Genomic DNA, 21,673 nt, shown 5'->3' with positions numbered 1-21,673 from the left:
TAGCTCTTGTAGACCAGGCTGGCCTCGAACTCACAGAGATCCGCCTGCCTCTGCCTCCCGAGTGCTGGGATTAAAGGCGTGCACCACCACCGTAAGTGTAAGAGAAAGATTTTGAGGCAAGATTCTCTCTCTCTTTCTCTTCTTTTCTTTCTGTCCTTGGGGCTGAAATCCTGGCCCTCAAACATGCTGGATAAAGTGTTCTACACTGATCTAAGCATCCAGCTCCTTCAGCTTGTTCTTTATAGCAGCTTAATCTCATGGGAACTAATTGGTGTCCCCAAAAAACTACATTTATATCTTCCAAGGGTAGTGTCCCTTGTGGTCTTATCACCTTCCCCTAGATGCCATCTGCCTCTAGACATCATTTTATGGAGACCTTTTCACTCTTGATAGTGGAAGCATGTTTTTATTCCTTCCTTGAGGAGCTTACCTGATACAAAGACTTCTGACTTATAGTTGATTGATTGTTGTGTACTGATTGACTCTTTTGAATGCCATGAGAATCATTTCTAAACATACATACTTTGGTGCATCCTTCCTGTATATTAATTGTGTTAAGCATAAGCAGTTCATGGTAAGGAGCTAGTGGAAATTTCTTGTTTACATTGATGTTACTGTTTATGCTGCTATATTTGGGTTCAGAATGGAAAATACATAGATTCAATGCTCATTTTTTAAAATAAGTATTCTACCAAAAGAATCATGTTTAAATTATTGAGTGCATAGTATTATTTTTGCATCACCAAACTTTCTGCTGCCTGGCGATGTCATTTTCAAAGGGACATTGAAATACTCCGTGCCTGTGCAAGCAAACAGTAATGTTGGATTTGGTATTTATAAAGGCACTATGTATTCTATTAGGTTTTTAATAAATTATTTTTTTTTGGCCCAGTGTGTGTGCCACGGCAGGTGCATAGATATGAGAGGACAGCTTGGACATTGGTTTCTCTTCTTCAACAGTATGGGTCCTGTGAACTGAATGTCGGCTTTGGTGGCAGATGCCTCTGCCTGCTCTGCCATCTTCCTGCCCCTGGTTTATTGGTTTTTCTGTCTAGCTGAATTTCATTCAGTTTGTGCAGACACTGATAGAGTTGTTTTCTTTCAGTGTACATTTTGTTTAAAGTTTTAACTTAGGGATTGTATTTGTAAGGAATGTTCTATAAAGGGCATGTTGCTATTTGGAAGAAAAATTAAAAATTATAATGCTATACTAATTTAAGAACACATTTCTTTTGGTAGAATTCAATAATTTTATGTAATTTCATAAAGGCTATTTGCAGTTACTGAAAGCGAATTGACTAAACAAGTGGCACTCTTCACCCCTAAAATTCATAGTTAAGGCAGCACAGAGAAACCACTGAAGTGGACAGGTACAGAGGAGAGGGGAACTAATGTGTTCTGATCGTGTGTTTCTCCTGTTTCTTTATTCTGAATTTAATAGACTTGTCCTGTAATTCTTTCCTACTTGATCTGTGTGATTTAATTGAAAATAGACTGTATAATGCTCCCTGTTACTTTGTATTTTACTGATAATACTAAAAAAAATTGGTTAAAAGCCAGAAATCAATGACTAAACAATATATAAAAATTTCATTCAACTCTATAAGTCTATTTTATTTATTTACTTGTGTAACGGGATATGTGTGTGTTTTATATAGCATATATATTAAGGTCACAAGACAGTTTTGAGAGTTGGTTCTCTCTTTTCACTTTGTTAAGTCGGAGTTTTTTTTTTTTCCCCCCTGACATGCTTCAAGTTAGCTGGCTTGAAAGATTCTAGATGATTCTCTAGTTTCCATCTCCCATCTCTCTATGGAAGTACTGAGATTAGGGATGGATACACTGTGCCTGGCTTTTTTTTTTCCCCCCATGGATTCCGGAAATCAACTCAAGTTATGAGGCTAGTATGCCAAGCACTTTTATTTGCTGAGTTGTCTGGCTGACCCCTAAATCTTCATTTCAATAAAAATTTTATTAGATTTAGATTCCATTTTAAAACTAAAGTATTTAAATGAATTCAGACATTTCTATAGTATGAAAAGTAATTCTTCCCAACTCTGTGTGTGCATACCTGTTTGTGTACCTGTGTACACGTATGAACACCAGAGTTCAGCTTTGGACTTCTTTCTCAGTCTCTCTTCACTAGCCCTGTAGATGACTCATTCAGGAGGATGGGAGGCCAGCACGCCTCAGGGATTACCTCCTGTCCCTGCCTTACTAATACCAGGGTTGTAGGTAATGCAGCCACACTCAGCTTTTCTACATGCGTGCTAGTGATCCCAACGCAGGTCATAATGCTTGCATGGTGAGCATTTTACCTACTCTTCTCCCAGTCTCTTCTCCCTAGCTCTTTATGCAAAGATAAACTTCTATTAATAGTTTGGTAAGGAACTTTATATTATCCCCCCACCCCCAGGGTTTATGCCTTAATATCTAATTGATAATAGTCTGTACATATTTTTTTTTCAGTAACAGAAAATCTCAGCAGATAATGTATTAATACTTTGTATTCTTCTAAATTATTGGTTGATTTTATGTACTGTTTTTAAGTGAATAAATCTTCAATAAGTGTTTGAAAATAAAAATGTTAATGCATTTAAATATTCTTAATGTGGTGGCACACGCCTTTAATCCCAGGCTCTGGAGGCAGGGGCAAGCCTGGTCTACATAGAGAGTTTAGGCTGGCCAAGGCTATATATTGAGACCCTGTTGAAAAACAAAATCACATTATTTTATATACTTTTATTTCATTGTGCTTTTTGTTATGTAGTAATTTGTGTTGTTGAGCTGGAAATATCTCTGTCAGTAATGTGCTTGCTTGCCTTGCAAGTGTGAGACCCTGAGTTCAGATCCCAAACATCCATCTTAAAAATCCATGTGTGGTGTTGCGGCCTGTCCTCCTATCTCTGAGAAGTGGAGTTTATCTCAGGAGCTCAGTGAGCCCCAGGTTCGAGAACCTGGCTTAAAAAGTAGGTTGGAGAATAAAAGAGGAGGGCACTGATGTCAATTTCTGGCCTTCCTACACAATGCAGTGTATGCATGCATTTGCATACACACACGACGTGTTGTTGACAACTAAAGACTTCTTATTTATATTTTGAATACCTCAAGTTTTCAAGCATCTGGCTTTAAAAATATCTTTAAGTTGTAGGAGCTATTTAGGCATATATTAGGAAAACTGAATGCATTCTGGAAAAAAAAAATAGGTCCCTGAGATTTCCTTTTAACAATACTTTTGAAGCACAGATAAACTTACTTCCTGTCTCTCAGTTTCCTGTATCCATGGCAACCCCGTTTTACACACTGACTGTAGAGGAACCAGTGTGAAGAGTGGCGTTTCCTGAGCAAGCTGTGACTTTAAAATTTAAAAGAGGTGGTGCAGTGGAGGTCAGCAGTGGCCCAGAAAGAAACTGAGCTAAAGAACGGCATTCTTCAAAGTTAAAACAAAAGTCTTTGCTTAAGAAAGACAAGTGGTGATATGATTTTCTTTTTCTTGGTAAGATTATTTAAGTACAGACTTGTAGCTGAAATGAATTTTGTGGAATATTATAGCTTGATTTTTATACAGTGTTCATATTTTCATAAAGTTGGTCTTTGCTGTTTGGTTTTATGTAGATTACGGGGCATGTATTCCAAACCTCTGTTTCATATCATCTGTTGTAGCTGATTGTAATAGTTAATTATTGCAAGCATTTTTCAGTTTATGGAGTTTGAATTATCTTTGCTAAAGAGTGGGTTTCATTGCAGTGCCTGCATTCTATCCCAAATGTTCTTTGTAGAGACTTTCACCCATAGTCTGAGTTAACCTGTGTTCTTAGCCAACCCTAGTTTAAATAGATTGCTGAAGTTTGAGTATTTTGATACTTTTGTTTTAAAACCTTGATAATTTAAAGTTTTGTCTTTGGAGTTAATTCTGATATGAAAAAAGATACTAGGTTTGCTTACATATGTATATCATTTTCTCTGCTTTGCCTACATTTCTTTCTGGTTGTTACCTGCTTTTTTGTATTGTTATTGTATAAAGGATTACTAGGTGTGTTTCCTTACCAGCTCTTCTTGAGAGAGAGAGAAGCACAGGCCTTTCATACTCCTTAGAACTTTACTGAAAGTACAGTTTTTCTGAAACTTATTGGGAATAATGTCTCATATAAGTGAAAGTGAACTTATAGTACTTAATTCTTTTGCAACATTGTATTTGGATAACTCTAATATTGTGCATGAATATCTAAAAGGCTTTGTTAGGTCATTTATATGTTCTGTCTCTAAACAGTTTTATAAAATGCTTAGAGCCTGAAATATTTAAGGGACTGTCAGATCCTCATTGAATTATATTTATAGTCTAATTGTGTGTTTTTTGTTCCAAGAAGATTGCTTAATGATCTGGTTTATCTCAGTATCTACGTCTATAGAGGTCTTGCTTCACTGTGCTCAGCAGTGGTACAGAGGTTCCCAGATTCTTGATTCTTTGAACAACAAAAATTAAGAATGTCGATCTCAGAGTTTTAGTATCTTATATTCCTTGATTATTTGTATCTAGAAAGTATAATTTAACAAAAGTAGCATTAAATGTACTTACAAATCTTGAGACTGTCTTATCTTGCTGACCTTTTGAAAAATGATAGTTCTTTGCATTTAAAAGAGTTATCCATGTAAAGTATCCCCCCAAAGCATGTAAGGATTATATTGTTAGTAGGGATGGATTTAGTAAAATTAATAGTCTTAAACATTTAATCTTAACTGGTAACTATTTAGAAAATTTGGACATGATGCATTTAGCTTGTTAAGGAAATTATTTTAAGTTAGAAACAATTGAAACATTGATAATGATACATTTAAAATATGGGAGCACCTTTGAAGATCCTTAATCTGTCATTTAATAATCTTACAGAATTACATCCAAGGGTCCCTAAGCCATTATCTTCATTGATTCATCTTCAGGGAAATTCCAATTTTGTGAACGCAAACTTTTGGGTCTTCGAGACTGGCTAGCCTCTTCAGCCATTGCTGTAAACATCTGTTGTCAGACTTCCCTATCTATGTGGGGCACAGCATTATGTTATATTAAATGGACTGACATTACAAATTGCACTTTATCTTCGACAAATATATCCAGAGCTTGGGCTGTAAAATCTCTTCATATTCATCACGAGACCACTGCACTAATGATGGCCTGGCATAAAGTAACTGCAAGTGGAAATCATTTGGAAAACACTGTGACCGAGAGCATTACCGTCTGGGAGCGGATTCGTGCTTCATCTGCCACTAGGTTTTTTCAAGAGAATACATTTGGTAATGCATTAGAGACGACCACAGTTTTACCTGTGCAAATACAGCTTACTCCTGTTAACTTGAACTTGGAAAAAACCAGTGCTCTACCAACCGATGCCTCTTCTGTGTCAGGAAAAATATCTCTAATTTGTACCCAAGAAGTTGAGAAGTTGAATGAGGCATTTGACATTTTGCTAGCTTTTTTCATCTTAGCTTGTGTTTTAATCTTTTTTTTGATCTACAAAGTTATTCAGTTTAAACAAAAGTTAAAGGCTCTAGAAAACTCAGTGGAAAATAGACTTGAGTATTACAGCTTTTATCAATCAGCAAGGTATAATGTACCTACCTCAATTTGTAATACCTCCCCAAATTCTTTGGAAAGTCCTGGCTTGCAGCAGATTGAACTTAAACAAATTGTTCCTGATAACGAGGCACAGGTCATTCTCTTTGAACATTCTGCTTTATAACTCAACTAAATATTGACTGTAAAAAGCCCTGTAGTGCCATGTGGACACAAAGTTCAACCCTTCCTATAGATTTATATACATTACTTGGAAACATAATAAATTATGTGATGTTAGAATTATTAAAATGCTTATTGGTAATTTGAATAAAGTATATTTATTCTGCATATATTTTCTTTGATGTTGTAACAGGATAAGCAGCCAACTTTTTGGGTACTGAGCATCATGTTAAATGCATCATATGTCACAATTAATGTTTATTTCATAAGTCTTATAAGATTGTACTGTCTTATTTAAATTATACAAGAAGAAAAATAGGAAGAGAGAGCTCAAGTAATTTTCCAGAATTCTCATGTCTTATGACATGTTGTAAGTCTTTTTTACTTGAGCTGAAGTTTTTAATTTTATGCTTTGTTGCTGCCTAGACACTAGGAGTATAATTTTGAAAAATTAAATATGATTTCTATTCTTAGTAAAACTTGAATCTAGAAGAAGACGCATGATTGCTATGCAGTATGCTAAGTGCTGTTCTCGATAGCACTTTTGTGTATATGTGGTGACAAAGCATAACTTTATGAAAAATAAAAGAGACGCTAAAACTATCATTCTGGGCGTAGTAACACACACGTCTCGATGCCCAAGCAGCAGAAGCAGGCAGCTTTCTGTGAATTCTAGGCTGGCCAGGGATGCATTGTAAGGGTCATGTGTCAAAACCAAAACTGAACAACGCCAACAACAAAAATCCTTTTATCATAAAACATTGAGATTAACCTAGTGAAGAAAGTGGTCAGAGAGGTTACCATGTAGAGCAAGAAAGAATACTGTTTTCTATGACCAAAATTCAGTATACTTAGAGTTGCTTAGGTAGTAAGAGATTTGCAGTAGAAGAGAGAGATCAATGGATTAAAGCTATTATAATTTCATGCTTTATTCTGAGGGCCACCAAGAGCCCTTGAGGAATTTAAGTGGTGGAGAGACACTATGGGATTAGACCTGTTGTAGAAAAAGTTGACTCTTTATGGAGGGAACAGAATTAACTGGATAAGAAGTAGAACCATTAACCCAGGTGGACATGCTGGAGGCCTGTACCAATGTAGTGGGTAGGATGGATCAGGAACTATTCTGGAAGTCAAAGGACCTGCTTTCGTGATTGATTGAGGTGTGGCAGGTAAAGGAGATATAAGAAAAAATGTTCTGCTTTGCCATAGGCAATTCTGTGCCACGGTCTGGGAGGTGGGTGGGTCAACATGATTCAGTTTTGAATTGATAGAATTTGAGATTCATGTATATTTGATGTCCATGTGTAAATACCTGGCAAGTAGATGTTCAGGATAAGGTTTGTCTAGTAAATCCACTTCAGTTTACCATATAACACATTCAAAGTAAACATTTGCTACCAAAATTACAAGCACTTAGGCCATAATTTTGCAAAATAGGTAAGCAAGGAAGATTAGAACTTTAGCTTTTAGACTCTTTAATATAGACATTTATTAATAAATCAAGTAATGCAGTGCTTTTCTATATTAGTATACATTTGTAGTTTTGTACCACTCTGTATAATATTAAAAAAATATGTGTGTCCTTCCTCTTGACCCAAGTTTTATATTTTTTTAAATTAATTCATTAAAAATGAATATTAGCCGTGTGGTAGTATTCTAAAGCATTCTGGATGTTTAACCAAGTAATAATTTTAACTTCTTTTATAACATGGGGATACTTACAAGAAGTATTATTGTGCAATGCCTTACTATGGGTTCTCAATCTCAGACCCGCCTAGGTGTCTGCTTATCCCTGCCCTGTTTCTACCACTTTCTCTCAGATTGAGTGGATGTGGAACAAGCTTGTTAGTTTTCAAGTTTTGTTTTGAGACAGGGTCTTACTGTGTAGACCAGGCTGGCAAAGTGTTGAGATTAAAGATGTGTGCCAACATGCCTGTCTAGTTATCAGTTTTAACAAGTTTGCTGATAACTGCTGGTTGGGAAACCGTGTGTTGAGAACCACTGCATAAAGATATTTGAGGAGTTGAAGATGCATTAGAAAGTGGTACAGAGCCGGGAGGTGCAAGCATAAGGGCCTGGGTTTGAATCCTTAGACCTTGTAAAAGCATCAGTGTGTGTTATCCCTGAGCTCTTGTGAAAGATGGGAAGCATAGACACAGTAAACCCTGCAGGTTTCTAGGGTTGCTAGCCTGGTACAAGTAGTGGAAAATAACCAAAGAGATTCTGTCTCAAACAAGGTGGATGGTCAGGATGGATGACTCAGGTTGTCCTTCGTCCTCTGCATATAAGACACGCATTCACTTATAAAAAATGATAATAGTAATTTCTTCTGCACTCACTCCTGAGTTCTCACTGTTAGGTTCTTTTTGCCTAACTTGGATTTCAGGGTGGGGGATGATTATAGTAAAAAACAAACAAAACTCTTTATTTTCTTACATTCTTTGTGACTGAAATGAAGGTTTTTTTGGGGGGGGGGAACTGGAGCATTTTCATTAATGCTTGCTCTTTTTGTTAAGTCCTCCATATTCCTAGTATTCCCATTGTTTTCATTTCATAGCTAATAGTACATTTAATGGAAGGAAAAATAAATAGTGCAGCAGTATGTGTTGTAAATAGTAAGAGTTTCTTCATGTCCCCCAAACTGGAGCCCTGTCTGTCTTAAAGACATTTGACAGAAATAGAATTGTATGTTTGCAGTTTAGAAAAATCTGTATGATGGGGCTTTTACTTTGATCTGTGGTATGATATATATATTTTACGTAGCTTATATTGTGATTTAGCAGTCTACAAATGAAGCTGTAATTGAGCACATAGGTTTGATATTACATTCATTTTGTGCTTTGTCCGCAGGTGCTTCCTTTAAAATTATTACTCAACTTACTTTTTGATCTCTTGGCATTTTAGTTTTAAAAATAGGAGATAATTGAAGTAATATGCGTAATAAGTTTTTACAACAGTTTCTTTGTTCTTTGTTTTGAGTGACTTTTTAAATAAAGCTTACTTTGTCCCTTTTTAATGTATCTATATTTCCTGACCGTTATTTGTAAGTTCTAGCCTCTACCATTTATTAAATGTTCTTGATTAGAGTACTCAGGAATGGACAGGCTCCAATTTATGATAATTACATTTCAGGAGGACAGTTTTAAAACTGAACACAGTTTTCCATTGAATGTATAATCAGTGGTTAAAGGTCCAGGGCCATTTCATGGAAGTCTTTTTCTCTGGTAACTAGGCTGCCATTTACTTACAGCATAAATTATGAAGTTGTGTAACATAGCTGGTTTGTAGAATTTCAGAGCCTTTTGGAATAACTGGAAAGCACTAGAACTTTTCTTGCAGTGTATTAATAGAGACATTTTGCTACAAGTGAGGATATCTGTGATACCAGACAGAAGATACCTGGTCACTTTAGCACCAGGTGACCAGGAAATAGAGATTGTCACATAAGATGGAGGAGAGACCAGGGTGAAGATCAAGGAACCTCTTAGTCTTTTGTAACTGAAAGATTGCCAGCGTTTTGATAGCCAGAGGCTAAGTGACGGGCAGTTTAGGTAGACATTGTGAGAGAGTGAGGGAATTCTGAGAAACAGGCATCCAGGAAAGAGATGTCTGGATCGCTTTTTGTTACCAGCTTTTCATTCCTAGGTGGTTTTGTGTTTTCTCATGTATAAAGTTCCAGGATTTCTATTAATTAGTCCACTGTGTGGGTGTGAATGTGTAGTTACACCATCTGTTTCTCTGTGTGTGTGTGCACGTGCACACGTGCCTGCGCACCTGTGTGAGTGTGTAAGTGCCTTGGAGGCTAGAAGATGGTTATGGAATGTGATGGGGAGTTGAAATTTGGAAGGGTGAATGACGAAAAAGAGTAGACCTGGTTCACTGCTGGGATAGAACTTGTCTTTATTCATGGAGGAAAATTTAGGGGAGCCTGCTCTTACTTTTCCCCTTTGTTTTTACTTTGAGAGGCATCCCATAGTGTAGATGTCTCCGAGTCTGAGAAGCCTGTGAGGTTGCCAAGAGCAGATGGGAGAGGATGTGGATGCAGTTAAGATGCCATGCTGGGAGTAAGGAGGAGGAATCCTGCCAGGGAGCCTGCTTGCAGTAGACATAGATAATAGGTAGCCTTTTTGGCTAGAAGAAGTCAAATTTTTGTTTGTATAAAGTTGTTAGTTAATTGCATAGTTTCTTTTCTTTTTAAAGACTTAATCTTTTTAAAGTCTTATTCTGTTGCCCTGGCTCCCCTGGAACCAACCATATGTAGACCAAGCTAACTGGCACACACAGATGTGTTGCCTCTGCTTCCAAAGTGCTGGAATCAAAGGCTTTCCCCACTCTGCGTGTCTGCCATATAAATATTTTTAAATAATTTAAAAATACAGGCTAGAAAGATGGCTCGGTGATCAAGAGCACTCGCTCCTCTTGTAGAGGGACCTGAGTGTGGTTCTAGCGCCTAAATGATGGCTCACAGACATTTATAACACCAGTTTCAGGGGATCCAACATTCTCTTCTGATTTCTGAGGGTACCAGGTATGCCCATGGTACACCTACATAGACACAGACAAAACACTCATACACATAAAGGCTTTAAAAAGAATACCGTAGAGAAGTAGTTTTTCCTCTTATTTGAAATTATAATTTTATCTCTTTCTTGCAAATTTTTTAAAATATCGAGATTACTAGTTTTTGCTTAATTTTTTTCTTTTTTCTTTTTGAGAATTTGGTGCAATGTATTTCAATGTATCTTGATCATATTTACCAATCCATCTCACCAACTGTGTCTTTTCTTTTTTTTGCCATCAAGCCTCATTTGTGTAATTTTGTTTTGTGAACTTTGCTGCTATCTTGTGTTTTATTGGCAGGTAGCTACTTACCAATTATTGTTATCAGTGCCCTCATCATTAATAGTCAGAGTTGCCTTTTAATTATGGAACACTAACTGGACCTGGTGTTAATTGCAGCACTGGGGAGGAAGAGGCAGGTGGTCTACATAGTGAGTTTCAGAACAGCAAGAGCTACCATAATGAGACCCGGTCTAAGTCTGTGTGTGTGTGTGTGTGTGTGTGTGTGTGTGTGTGTGTGTGTGTGTGTAACACTTTTCTAGAGCACATTATCCTCATTTTGCCTGAACTGTATGACATATGGGACTTCTTCGGGCTTTATTCCTGAATACAAGTACCTTTTCATACAACTTTAATAATGTTACTACAGATGCCTTTTTATTATTTTATGTGTATGGGTGTTTTGTCTGTGTACCACTATATCCTGTGCCTGTTGGATCCCCTCTAACTGGAGTTATATAGACTGCTGTGAGCCACCCTGTGGATGGCTTCTGGAAGAGCAGTCAGGGCTTTTCAGTGCCAAACCATTCTCCAGCACTGACAACTGACTTTTTAAATTTGTTCTAGGGTATATCTTTTGATTGCCTTGTAATTACTTATGATATAGTTTTGCTTTAAACAATTTTCAGCATTAACAATGGTGAGATCTTAGCCTGGTCCCATGATTACTAATCTCTGTTAAGTTTCTTTATATTCCCTCTTTTAAGGAAACCAAGGTTGGAGATGGAACTCAGTTAGTAGACTACTTAACCTAGCATGCGTGAAACCCTAGATTTGATTTTCTGTACCACAAAAATCAGGTATGGTGTAGGTAGGGGAGACAGGAAGATCACAAGTTTGAGGTCTCTCCCTTTATACTGAGCGAGTTTGGTACCAGCTTGGGTTATGTGTGACTTGTATTAGACATTGGTCATTTCATTTTCATGCATATCCTTAGTATGTCCTACATAAACTTAGTATATCCTTGCTGGGCATTGTTTTCTTTTCATGCATAATCTTTCTCCGCAGAATCTCAAAGGACAGGAAATTCTGTTAGAAGGCTAAGATACAGCATGTGGTGGTTTGCATGAGAATGGCACCCGTAACTCATATATTTGAATGGTTGGTCCCCAGTTAGTAGACCTGTTTGGGAGGGATTAGGAGGTGTGGTCTTGCTGGAGGAGGTGTGTGATGTAAAGACTGTGAGACTGCAGACGACTCAGTGCAATTCCCAGTTAGCTCTCTGCCTCCTGGTTGCAGTTCTAGTGTGTGTTCACAGCTGCTCCTGCCTCCGTGCCTTTCTTCTACCATTATGTACCATAATGCTCTGGTACCCTAAGCCCAATTAAAATGCTTCTTTTATAAGTTGCCACTGTCATGGTTTTTTATCTCAGTGTGGTAGCTTGAAAGACTCCAAGAGGAGTGTCACTACCAGGATATTTGACCTTGTTGGAGTGGGTGTAGTCTTGTTGGAGGAAGTATGTTGCACTGTGAAGGTAGGCTTTGAGGTCTCTGGTATGTTCAAGCTGCGCCCAGCAAGCCCGACTACTTCCTGTTGCCTGTGATTCAAGATGTAAGAATGCTCGGCCACCTCTCCAGCACCATGTTTGTCTGCATGCCACCACCCAAATTAAATGTATTCCTTTATAAAAATGTCTGTGGTCATGGTGTGCCTTTCCCAGCAATAGAGAAACCTTTTTTAAGACACACAATAAAAGAAAAGTAACTAATACACTAAATATTGATCATCTTTTTAAAAGTTTTATTACTTCTCTCTCTCTCTCTCTCTCTCTCTCTCTCTCTCTCTCTCTCTGTGTGTGTGTGTGTGTGTGTGTGTGTGTGTGTGTGTGTGTACCACCTGCAAGAGTCATTTTTCTGTTTGTACAGCACGAGTGCTGAGGGCAAACTCAGGTCTTCAATCATGTTGCTAAGTGCCTTTAACTATGGGCCCGTCTCACTAGCACCATATCCACTGTCTTAATTATTTCTTTTAATGATAGAGATGATGGCTTGAGGATGGCACAGAAATTTTATGTGACTATGCAGTAACAACAAACAAAAACCTAGATAAATACTACATATGGAAAATCCTTTGTAAGATCATTGAGTTAAAGAAAATAAGTTTGTTTTAAGGTAGTGAGTTGTGGGGCTGGATTGGACTGGTTGCTCAGTAATTAAGGCATTAGCAGCTCTTCCAGAGTACCTGGGTTCAATTTTCAGCAACCATATGATGGGTCACAACTGGCTGTAACTGCAGTTCCAGGGGATCCAACACCCTTTCCCAGCCTCCACAGGCACCAGGTTCACAAGTGATATACAGACATACATGCAAGAAAAGCATATCTCTACACATAAAAATAAATCTTTGTTTTTTAAAAAGAGTGAATTATTGGACTTTGAATTATGAATGTTTAGGTTCTCCTTGGCTGGCTTTTCCTAGGGGAGCTAGATGTTTTTCTATGCTTTCTCATGACCATGCAGAGAATTACTATATAGAAAGGATTGTTTCCATTTAGGGGACAAAAATATTTACAGTCTAAATTCTGTAAAGTATCTAAACAGTGTAAACTTCAATGCTGTCATAGTTCATGTTGTGGGGATTCTGGGATAAGACTGATGACTCTTTGGATATATGGATGCCAGGGACTGAGGTGAACCCTTAACCCAAACATTCTAGACTCTTTGGGTATAGGAGTGTCAGGGGCTGGGATGACACTTTCACCCAAACATCCCAGACTCTTTGGGTATATGGATGCCAGGGGCTGGGTAAAGCCTTAACCCAAACAGACACTATATGTTTTTTTCTTTTCCCTTGCAATTCAGAAAGACATTTTTATCAGCACTTTTGGGCCCTTAGTTATAAAATTAACACAAGACTATTGAAAAAAAAAGTAAAATCGGTGTGTGTATGAGAGAGAGAGAGAGAGAGAGAGAGAGAGAGAGAGAGAGAGAGAATGAATGAATGAATGAGTGTATATATATAAAATTGTATCTCTCTGTCATTCTCAGCTTTATTCTCAACCCTTAAAGCTAGGGCTACAGACAAACACGGCTGCATCTCCCTTTTACGTGGACGTTGAGGACTCACATTCAGGTTCTCATGCTGACATGGCAAGTTCTCTTAACACTGACTCCTCTCCTCAGCCTTCATTTATCTCACCTGATGCTCTCACTCATTAATATTTAAAGATGATAATGTTGCAAAAGAAAAACTGCTGATATGTGCAGTTGGAAAAATATTATCTTAAAGACATTTTGAAAGTTTTTTTTGTTTCAGTACTAAACTTATGTGTTTAAGAGTATTTGAAATTTTTTAAATATGCTATTAAAATTCCCTGATTAATTTGTTTTGTTTTTCTTTTATTCTAGTGTTATCCAAGATAAATTCTGTGCAATTATAAATATCTCTGTGGAGGCCCTTCATGATGTCATGACAGAAGACCCTGAAACAAGAACGTACAAAGAGTAGGTGGATCGTCTATATTAATCACACTTAGATTTGGGGCTGATGAGTTTTAATTCATAATATCAAAAGTATAATTTTGTCTTTTATACAGTTTTTATTTAATTTTTTTTAGACATAGTGTGATGTGTCCCAAATTGACCATGAATTTGTATAGTCAAAAGTGACATTGAACTTCTCTTTTTCCTATCTTTCACTTCCCAACTACTATAATTGTGTCCCCCCTCATACCTGCTTTATTTGTTACTGGGGTTGGATGTGTTGGCGAGTATGCTGTGAACTGAGCTATATCAACAGGATTACACAAAGTGTTTTATTTATTATATTTTTGCTTACAAAATTTATTTGATTTATTATATTGTGATAGTCCAAATTGAGCTGTTTCAATATAATAATCATCATTTTGTGACTTGGTAATAATTTGTTTTTTTTAACTGAGCTCATAAGAGTTAATGGCTGCTGGGAATGAGGGAATTATTTTTCTGTAGGTGTGTAGTCACTGGGAAGTTACCTATGATTTAGTAGCTGCTCACACATATGCAAGCAACTCCACTGAAAAGACATGAAAAAAGGAAGGGTTCCAAGGGAATTTAAAGGGGGTGGAGAGAGGAATAGGGCATAAATGTGATCAACTTACTTTATATATATATATGTATAAAATTGCCAGAGAAGAAATTTAAAGTAATATAAATAAATACATAAATAAATTCCAAATATGATTTAGCATAAATTTCTTTTTAAGGACTTTTTTGAATAGGTTCCCTTTCAAGCTAATAATGAGGACAATGGGATGAATTGCTTTGTATTTTTGTTGTTAAAACATCTTAAAATCATACCCTTGATTGTCTAGCTCTAAAAGGTAATAGTTAAAATTATGTTCTTCTGGTAGAAATTATGGTTTTGTTTTGACAAAAATTTTGTTTTGGCAAAATTGTGTTAAGAATACTGAAGGATAGACAGACTTACTAGCACTTCAGTCCCAGCAGGTGGTTCTCTGAGTTCAAGATCAGCCTGGTTTACAGAGTCCAGGCCAGCCTAGTCTACATAATAAGACCCTGTCTCAAAAACAAAAATAAACAAACATGATGGAGGAAGGTCATTGGTTAATTAAATAAAGAAACTGCTTGGCCCTCATAGGTTAAAACATAGGTGGGTGGAGTAAATAGAACAGAATGCTGGGAGAAAGAGGAAGTGAGCTCAGACTCACAGTTCTGCTCTCTGGAGGAGAGGCCATGCTCCCCTCTCCTGGGCACACGCACGCATGCGATGAAGCAAGCCGCCAGGTCAGACATGCTGAATCTTTGCCGGTAAGACCGGTGCTACACGGTTTATTAGAGATGGGTTGATCAGGATATCAGAATTAGCCAGTAAGGGCTAGAGCTAATGGGCTAAGCAGTGTTTAAAAGAATACAGTGTCCGTGTAATTATTTCAGGGCATAAGCTAGCAGGCGGCGGGGTGCTGGGGACGCAGCTCCGCCGCTCTTACTACTACACAAACAGAATACTGATGGGGCTGGAAAGACGACTCCAAATGCTAAGATCACTTCTTGCTCCTCTAAAGGACCTAGGCTCAGTGTCTAGCATCCACATAACTGTTCACAACTGTCTTTAATCCAGTTCCAGGGGATCTAACAAACCCTTTGACTTCTGTGGGCATCATGCATACATGTGGTGCATATATGTACCTGCAGGCCAACTCATACATATAAAATGAAAATGAATAAGTCTTAAGAATACTGATAATCGCCGGGCGGTGGTGGCGCACGCCTTTAATCCCAGCACTCGGGAGGCAGAGGCAGGCGGATCTCTGTGAGTTCGAGACCAGCCTGGTCTACAGAGCTAGTTCCAGGACAGGCTCCAAAGCCACAGAGAAACCCTGTCTCAAAAACCCAAAAAAAAAAAAAAAAAAGAATACTGATAATCACTGGGCAGTGGTGGCACACGCCTTTAATCCCAGCACTTGGGAGGCAGGGGCAGATCTCTGTCAGTTCGAGACCAGCCTGGTCTACAAGAGCTGGTTTCAGGATAGGCTCCAAAGCTACAGAGAAATCCTGTCTCGCAAAAACAAAACAAAAATTAACCAAACAAACAAGAATACTGATACTCTTATTCATACATATATTAGCTTGAATTTTTAAAATCATTTATGTTGTTCTGCAGGTAATATTTATTATATCTTTTTCTTCCTATTACATTAATAAAGATATTTAGCTATAGTGTTTAGCCAGACTTCATGAGATTGTAGGCTGCTTGACTTATTAATACAGAGAACCTGATTTCTTTGCTCTTTACAAAGCCATTTATAGCCAATGAGAAAGATTTCCATTTGAGTCATGTTTTGTTGAAAACACTGTAAGGAGATAAATTTGGATCTTATTAAACATAAAAATGTCTGATATATTATTTAACTTTTGAAGAATTACTATGAAATAGGAATATCCAGCTTTTTGTGACTACAAAACAGAAGTAACCACTCATGCATGAAGGGAATTTACCTTTAAAGTTAGCAGGAATTGTTACAATAAGACTTTACTATAGCAGGACCATATGTTTATATACAGTGTGTAACATAATTTGGAAGTGATGGTAAAGTACTCAGGATATGTTCAGATATTTCTTGTCCAGTTTATTTTATATAAATATACTTTAAATATATGAAAAAAAGAAATAATATATAAGACAAGAAAGTGCTTTTCCAATTTACATAAGTATTATGTGCGTGCACACACACACACACGTGGAATAATATATAATAAGATGAGAAAATTCTTCCTTATACCAATTTTAGCATAAAATAAAAAACTTTTGGTTTAGAAAGAAAACAACCTAATTAGGAAACTGTCATAGAAATACAAACTGATGGCTGGTGAGATGGCTCAGTGGGCTAAAAGTACGTGCTGTGCACACTTGACAACCTGAGCTGAACCCTGGAATCCACAGTAGAAATGAAACAGTAAAATAAAATAAAAAATGAAATCTAAACAAAGAGAATCCAGACATGAGGGCTTGTGTTCCTGGGAGCCAGAATCCATCATTCACTGCTGTTTCCCTTCCCAGAATTACTGGGCGATTGTTTTTTCCCCCGGGGTGGCATTTGTCATAGAGGAATGTAATAGAGACACAAGTTACCCCACTTGTGTGAGTTCGGCTTCTTAGTGTGGTCTGTGGTAAGTCTTCCTACTCTGTAATCTGTTCATACAGCATACAAGACACATTTAGACTTCCAGAAAAGTTCAAATGAAAAGCATCAAAGAGTCATTTTAGTGGCCTACTTACTTTCCAGGTTTTTCTTTATGTTTAATTGAACGGTTCATTGACAGGAAGCTAATCTTTCTGGTTCCGTTGGCATTTTAATTATAATACCATTTGAGCGTGAATTAGAACAAAGGAAGAAAGTTGTTTTCTTCACTTCTGTAAGTAGTATACATATTAGAATCCTCTGCAGAAACAGTAAACAGAACTCTAAAAATATTTCTTTTAAGAAATTGACTCATCTGATCACAGAGCCTGATGCATCTCTGGTCTACAGTGGGAAACTAGACTTAGGAGACCTGGTAGTTTTTAGTTCTTGTCCATCCAGGTTAAAGGCAGAAAAATTTCACAAGTTTTAACTTAAAAGCAGATAGAGCATGAATTCTCTGACTCAACATTTTTCTGCATATTTGCTGTGTTGGCAAAGTCCCAATACATGTAGAGAGGACATTTGCTTTATCCAGCTCATGATTCAGAAACTGGTCCCATCTAAAAATAGCTTTTCTGCAAACCTAAAATATCTACCAATACCTGGGCTCCTGGTGGCTGGGTGTGGTAGTTTGAATGTAATTGGCCCCTCTAAGCCCATAGAGAGTGGCACTATGAGATGTGCCTTTGTTGGAGTAGGTGTGGTTTTGTTGGAGGAAGTGTTACTGTGGGGGTAGGTTTTGAGGTCTCCTATGTTCAAGCTATGCCCAGTGACATAGTTTACTTCCTGTTACCTGCAGATAAAGATGTAGGACTCTCAGCTACTTCACCAGCATCATATCTGCCTGCAGACCACCATGTCCCACTGTTATGTTAATGGACTAAAGCTCTGAACTGAGCCGCCCTATCCATTGTTTTTATTCTCAAGAGTTGCCGTGGTGGACATGGTGTTTCTTCACAGTTATTGAACTCTCACTAAGACACTGGGTTAGGTTGACATGTAACTATCACATGAAAAAAACTTTATTGATAGCTTTCCTCTTCCCACTTGTTTAGGCCAGGCATTGTGCTGTATAAGAAAGCAACAATCTCCCTTCCGGGGAAACTGATACCAGTGGAGCAGCACTAGGATCCAAAACAGGTCAGAGAGTTCAAGAGACTGAGAGCAGCAGTTGTTTGGGTTTTTGTGTTTATCGGGAGATTAAACCTTGCAAAAAATAGGAAAGTGATTTATTACTCTACATTTCCAGCCAGAAAAACTTCTGAGGGTCTGTAGTGGATTGGATCCAACTAGTTAAGTGCCCAGCATAAAACAGTTTTGGAATTTTTATTTTTTAATCAATAGAGGTCAGTGTTAATTTTTAAGTATGGAAGTGACATATAGTAGTTTGAATGAGAATGTCCCAGTGTGTTAGTTAGGTTTCTATTGCTATGAAGTGGACCATGCCAATTTTTATAAAGGAAACGTTTAATTGTGGTAACTTACTTACAGTTCAGAGGTTCAGTTTATCATGGCAGGGAGCATGGCTGCATACAGGCACACATGCTATTGGAGCTGAGAGTGTTTACATCTTGACTCACAGGCATCGGAAAGTGGACTGACTGTCACACTGAATGAAGCCTGAGAAAAGAGACCTCAAAGCCAGTAAGTGTTTTCTTTCCCAAGTTGTCTTGGTGTGTTTTGTCTCAGCAATAAAAAAGTAGCTAAGACAGAAGTTGGTACCAGGGAGTGGGCTACTGTTGTAATAGGTCTGACCATGCTCGATTTTTGGAGGAATGTGGAAGACTTTGGAAATTTGGACCAGGAAAGCAGTTGAACACTGTAAGTGGCGCTTAACAGACTGACACTAACAGGATTTTGGAAAGACAAAGTAATAAAAACAGTGTGGACTACAGTGGCTCAGCTCAAAAAGGTCTCAGAGGGGAACAGTATTAGACTAAGCTGCAGAGAATGTGGTTGCTTTTTGTCCTTGTAAGACTCTACCTGAGGCTAAGTTGAAAAGTTTTGGACTGTTGTGTTGGCCAGAGGAGTTTTTCAGTGTACTCTGTCACTTGGTTATTGCTATTCACACTTATGCAGGTCTGAAATGAAGAAGAGCAAGCAGGGCAAAAGAAAAAGAAAAAAGAAAAAAAGTAAAGTGTAAGGAGAAAAAGAGCACCAGGAAATTTAATGTTTGAGCCAAGGCTTGTGTTGAGAGACAAAAGACAAAGCCTTTGGTCAAAATAGAATAGGCGTGGTGCCCTTAGGACAAAAGCCCATTCAACAAAGCTTCCAACTTATAAAAAGAAGGGCCTAAGGAATTATCTGTTGTAAATGTAATTCATGAAGGGGCCAGACTGCATCCCAAGTGTGGCAGTGTATGCCCTGTGGTTCTGGCTTTAGAAAAATACCTTAAGTCATGAGATCATCAGGTTTATAATGAGACTCATATGACCTGTAGAAATTGTGAGCCAGAGGCAGAAAAACCACTTAGGTAGCTGTTACAGGTCATACTATGTTGTGATCAATGCTGAACTGAATTTGAGGTGAGCTTTGGAGGAAGGGTGGTTGGAGCAGCTAAGGAGAGCCAGCAGGTATTTATAATTGGATAGTATGCACATTATTTTTTTAATTGCTGTTTCTATCCTCTTTTTGTCTTTGTGTCTTAATATGGCCTAATGACATTTGTTTAGGCCTTTTAAAATTTCAGTATATTTTGTTTGGGAAAACAGCAGTGAGTTCTTATATGTTCTTCTAATGATTCTATATTCTTATTTTATCTATTAAAAAGTTCATATTCTAAGGTAAATGAATATGCAATGGTTGGCTATAATTAATATAGCAGTGTTGCTTGAGATTGTTGCAGGAAATAAATCCCTTAGGGGAGTGTCACTTGAGAGTTGGGGAATGTGCATCTGTGCGTTGTTTATTTTTCTGTGAGAGTCTCTTCATCAACCCAGGACAGCACATCAGTGAGACTAGAGACGTGTGTGCTGATGGTCTGTATAGCATGCTTTCTTTTTTTTTTCTTATGAATATTTCATTTACAAAAATACTAGGAAGAGAAATTGATAACCTCTTGACAGAGTTTGGGAAGTAAAAAGGAAGAAAGAATTTAGCTAGCTTTTTCAAGAGGCAGTAAAGTTGATTAGAAAAGACTCATAATTTTTTTTTATGTCTGTAGAGTATAAAACACAGCTATAAAGGAAGTAGTCTTATTTGAAAAAAATAAACCTTAGGCTTTTATAATGAGTTTATTTCTTCATTTGATTCATTGTACTCACCAGAAGTCCCTTCAGGAGGGAAAAGACTGGGAAACTACATAACATCAACAGCAAAATAACGAGAAACAAAACCCACTCTCTGCTATCTTCTGTCTTTAGTCTTCCTCAGAGGTCTCTCTGTGTTCCCCTCCTCAGCCATGCCTTCTGCTTCATAAAGTTCAAAGCCCAGGTGTGAACTGAAGCAAGCTGTTGGATGATATTCTGTGCTGACTCCTAATACCTTGCATGGCTTGTTCTCTTTTCCATGGATTGTCACCAAACCCTAGATAGACTTTTTAAATAGTGGGCTGACTCAGAATCTCTTCTCGGTGTGTCATGGCTTTGGCTTTGGTCTGTGCTCCTTCTTGGCACATTTTCTGCATTGCTAATAATATACTATGTTTACTTAGTTACTTATATTCGGACCATAAAAGGATTTGAGACTGCACGTAAGGAAATAGCAACACTTAAATGGGTGGGGCTGTGGCGTATGGATGAAAGACTTAGCTGTGAACTAAATAAATGTCAGTGCAAAAAGAAGTCCTAAGAGCTGCATGCTGTTGTTTTTAAGTAGAGGGAAATAGGTTTACTAGGAGAAGGAAACCAAAAATATTTCCTTCTCCTAGTAGTTATATAAGGGACTGTAATAGAACTTAAGCTTTAACAATAAGGTCTTGACTCTCTCTGGCAACAGTATGCTTGTAGGCAAGTGACTCCAGCATTAGCTAGTGTGACCTTGCCAACAGCATCAAAGACCCAGGTTCTGTCCACTCTATCCCTCAAGCACATCAGCCTGACCTGCAGGCTATTTTCTGCGTGGACACAGAGTAGCTCCAGGGGTTACACGAGCGCTAGTAGCAGACTCTCTCCTCTCCATGTCTTTTTAAAGATTGAAGTAAATCTTTTCTAGAAACCATTTCAAAGATTTCATTCCTTCTATCTAATTGACCAGAATTCCACAAACATGCCCCCTCTGTGAGCCACCACTGTCTGGGGGAGTAGGATTGTCGTGACTTTTGTTGAGCACTGACTCTGATCCTGAAACTGGCCATTTTAGAAGTTTATGATGGCTGGAAGCAGAGTGAAGCTGAACAGATTCAGGCTCTGTAAGAAGGATGAAGGAAGGGGTGGTGCTCAGGGGTTGAACTCTTGCCTAGCATGCTTGCTCCTCTGAGTTTACTGTAGGGCAGCAACAGAATTATATTAAAATAGAAGGGTGGTTGTTTGGTTTTGGTTTT

The 21,673-nt window shown here is 37.8% G+C and overlaps 2 protein-coding genes across 4 annotated transcripts in view; both read left to right on the top strand.

Annotated features, from left to right (window-relative positions):
* Ipo11 (importin 11) overlaps window positions 1-21,673 on the top strand; it is a 159,886-nt gene that overhangs the window by 101,616 nt on the left and 36,597 nt on the right. For all 3 annotated transcript variants that reach the window (XM_005356759.3, XM_013349792.2, XM_005356758.2), the window contains one exon: window positions 13,919-14,014. In XM_005356759.3, the coding sequence (XP_005356816.1) occupies window positions 13,919-14,014 (96 nt within the window). The remainder of the gene's footprint in view (window positions 1-13,918; window positions 14,015-21,673) is intronic.
* Window positions 3,304-5,891, top strand: Lrrc70 (leucine rich repeat containing 70). The gene is made up of 2 exons (XM_026783757.1): window positions 3,304-3,496; window positions 4,889-5,891. Exon 2 carries the CDS (start codon window positions 5,037-5,039, stop codon window positions 5,733-5,735), a length of 699 nt encoding a protein of 232 aa, XP_026639558.1. The 5' UTR covers window positions 3,304-3,496; window positions 4,889-5,036; the 3' UTR covers window positions 5,736-5,891.

The sequence above is a fragment of the Microtus ochrogaster genome, chromosome 19, assembly GCF_000317375.1.
Source record: "Microtus ochrogaster isolate Prairie Vole_2 chromosome 19, MicOch1.0, whole genome shotgun sequence".
Taxonomy (NCBI): domain Eukaryota; kingdom Metazoa; phylum Chordata; class Mammalia; order Rodentia; family Cricetidae; genus Microtus; species Microtus ochrogaster.
Note: the sequence above shows the minus strand (reverse complement) of the source record. Positions and strands in the feature narration are given on the sequence as shown.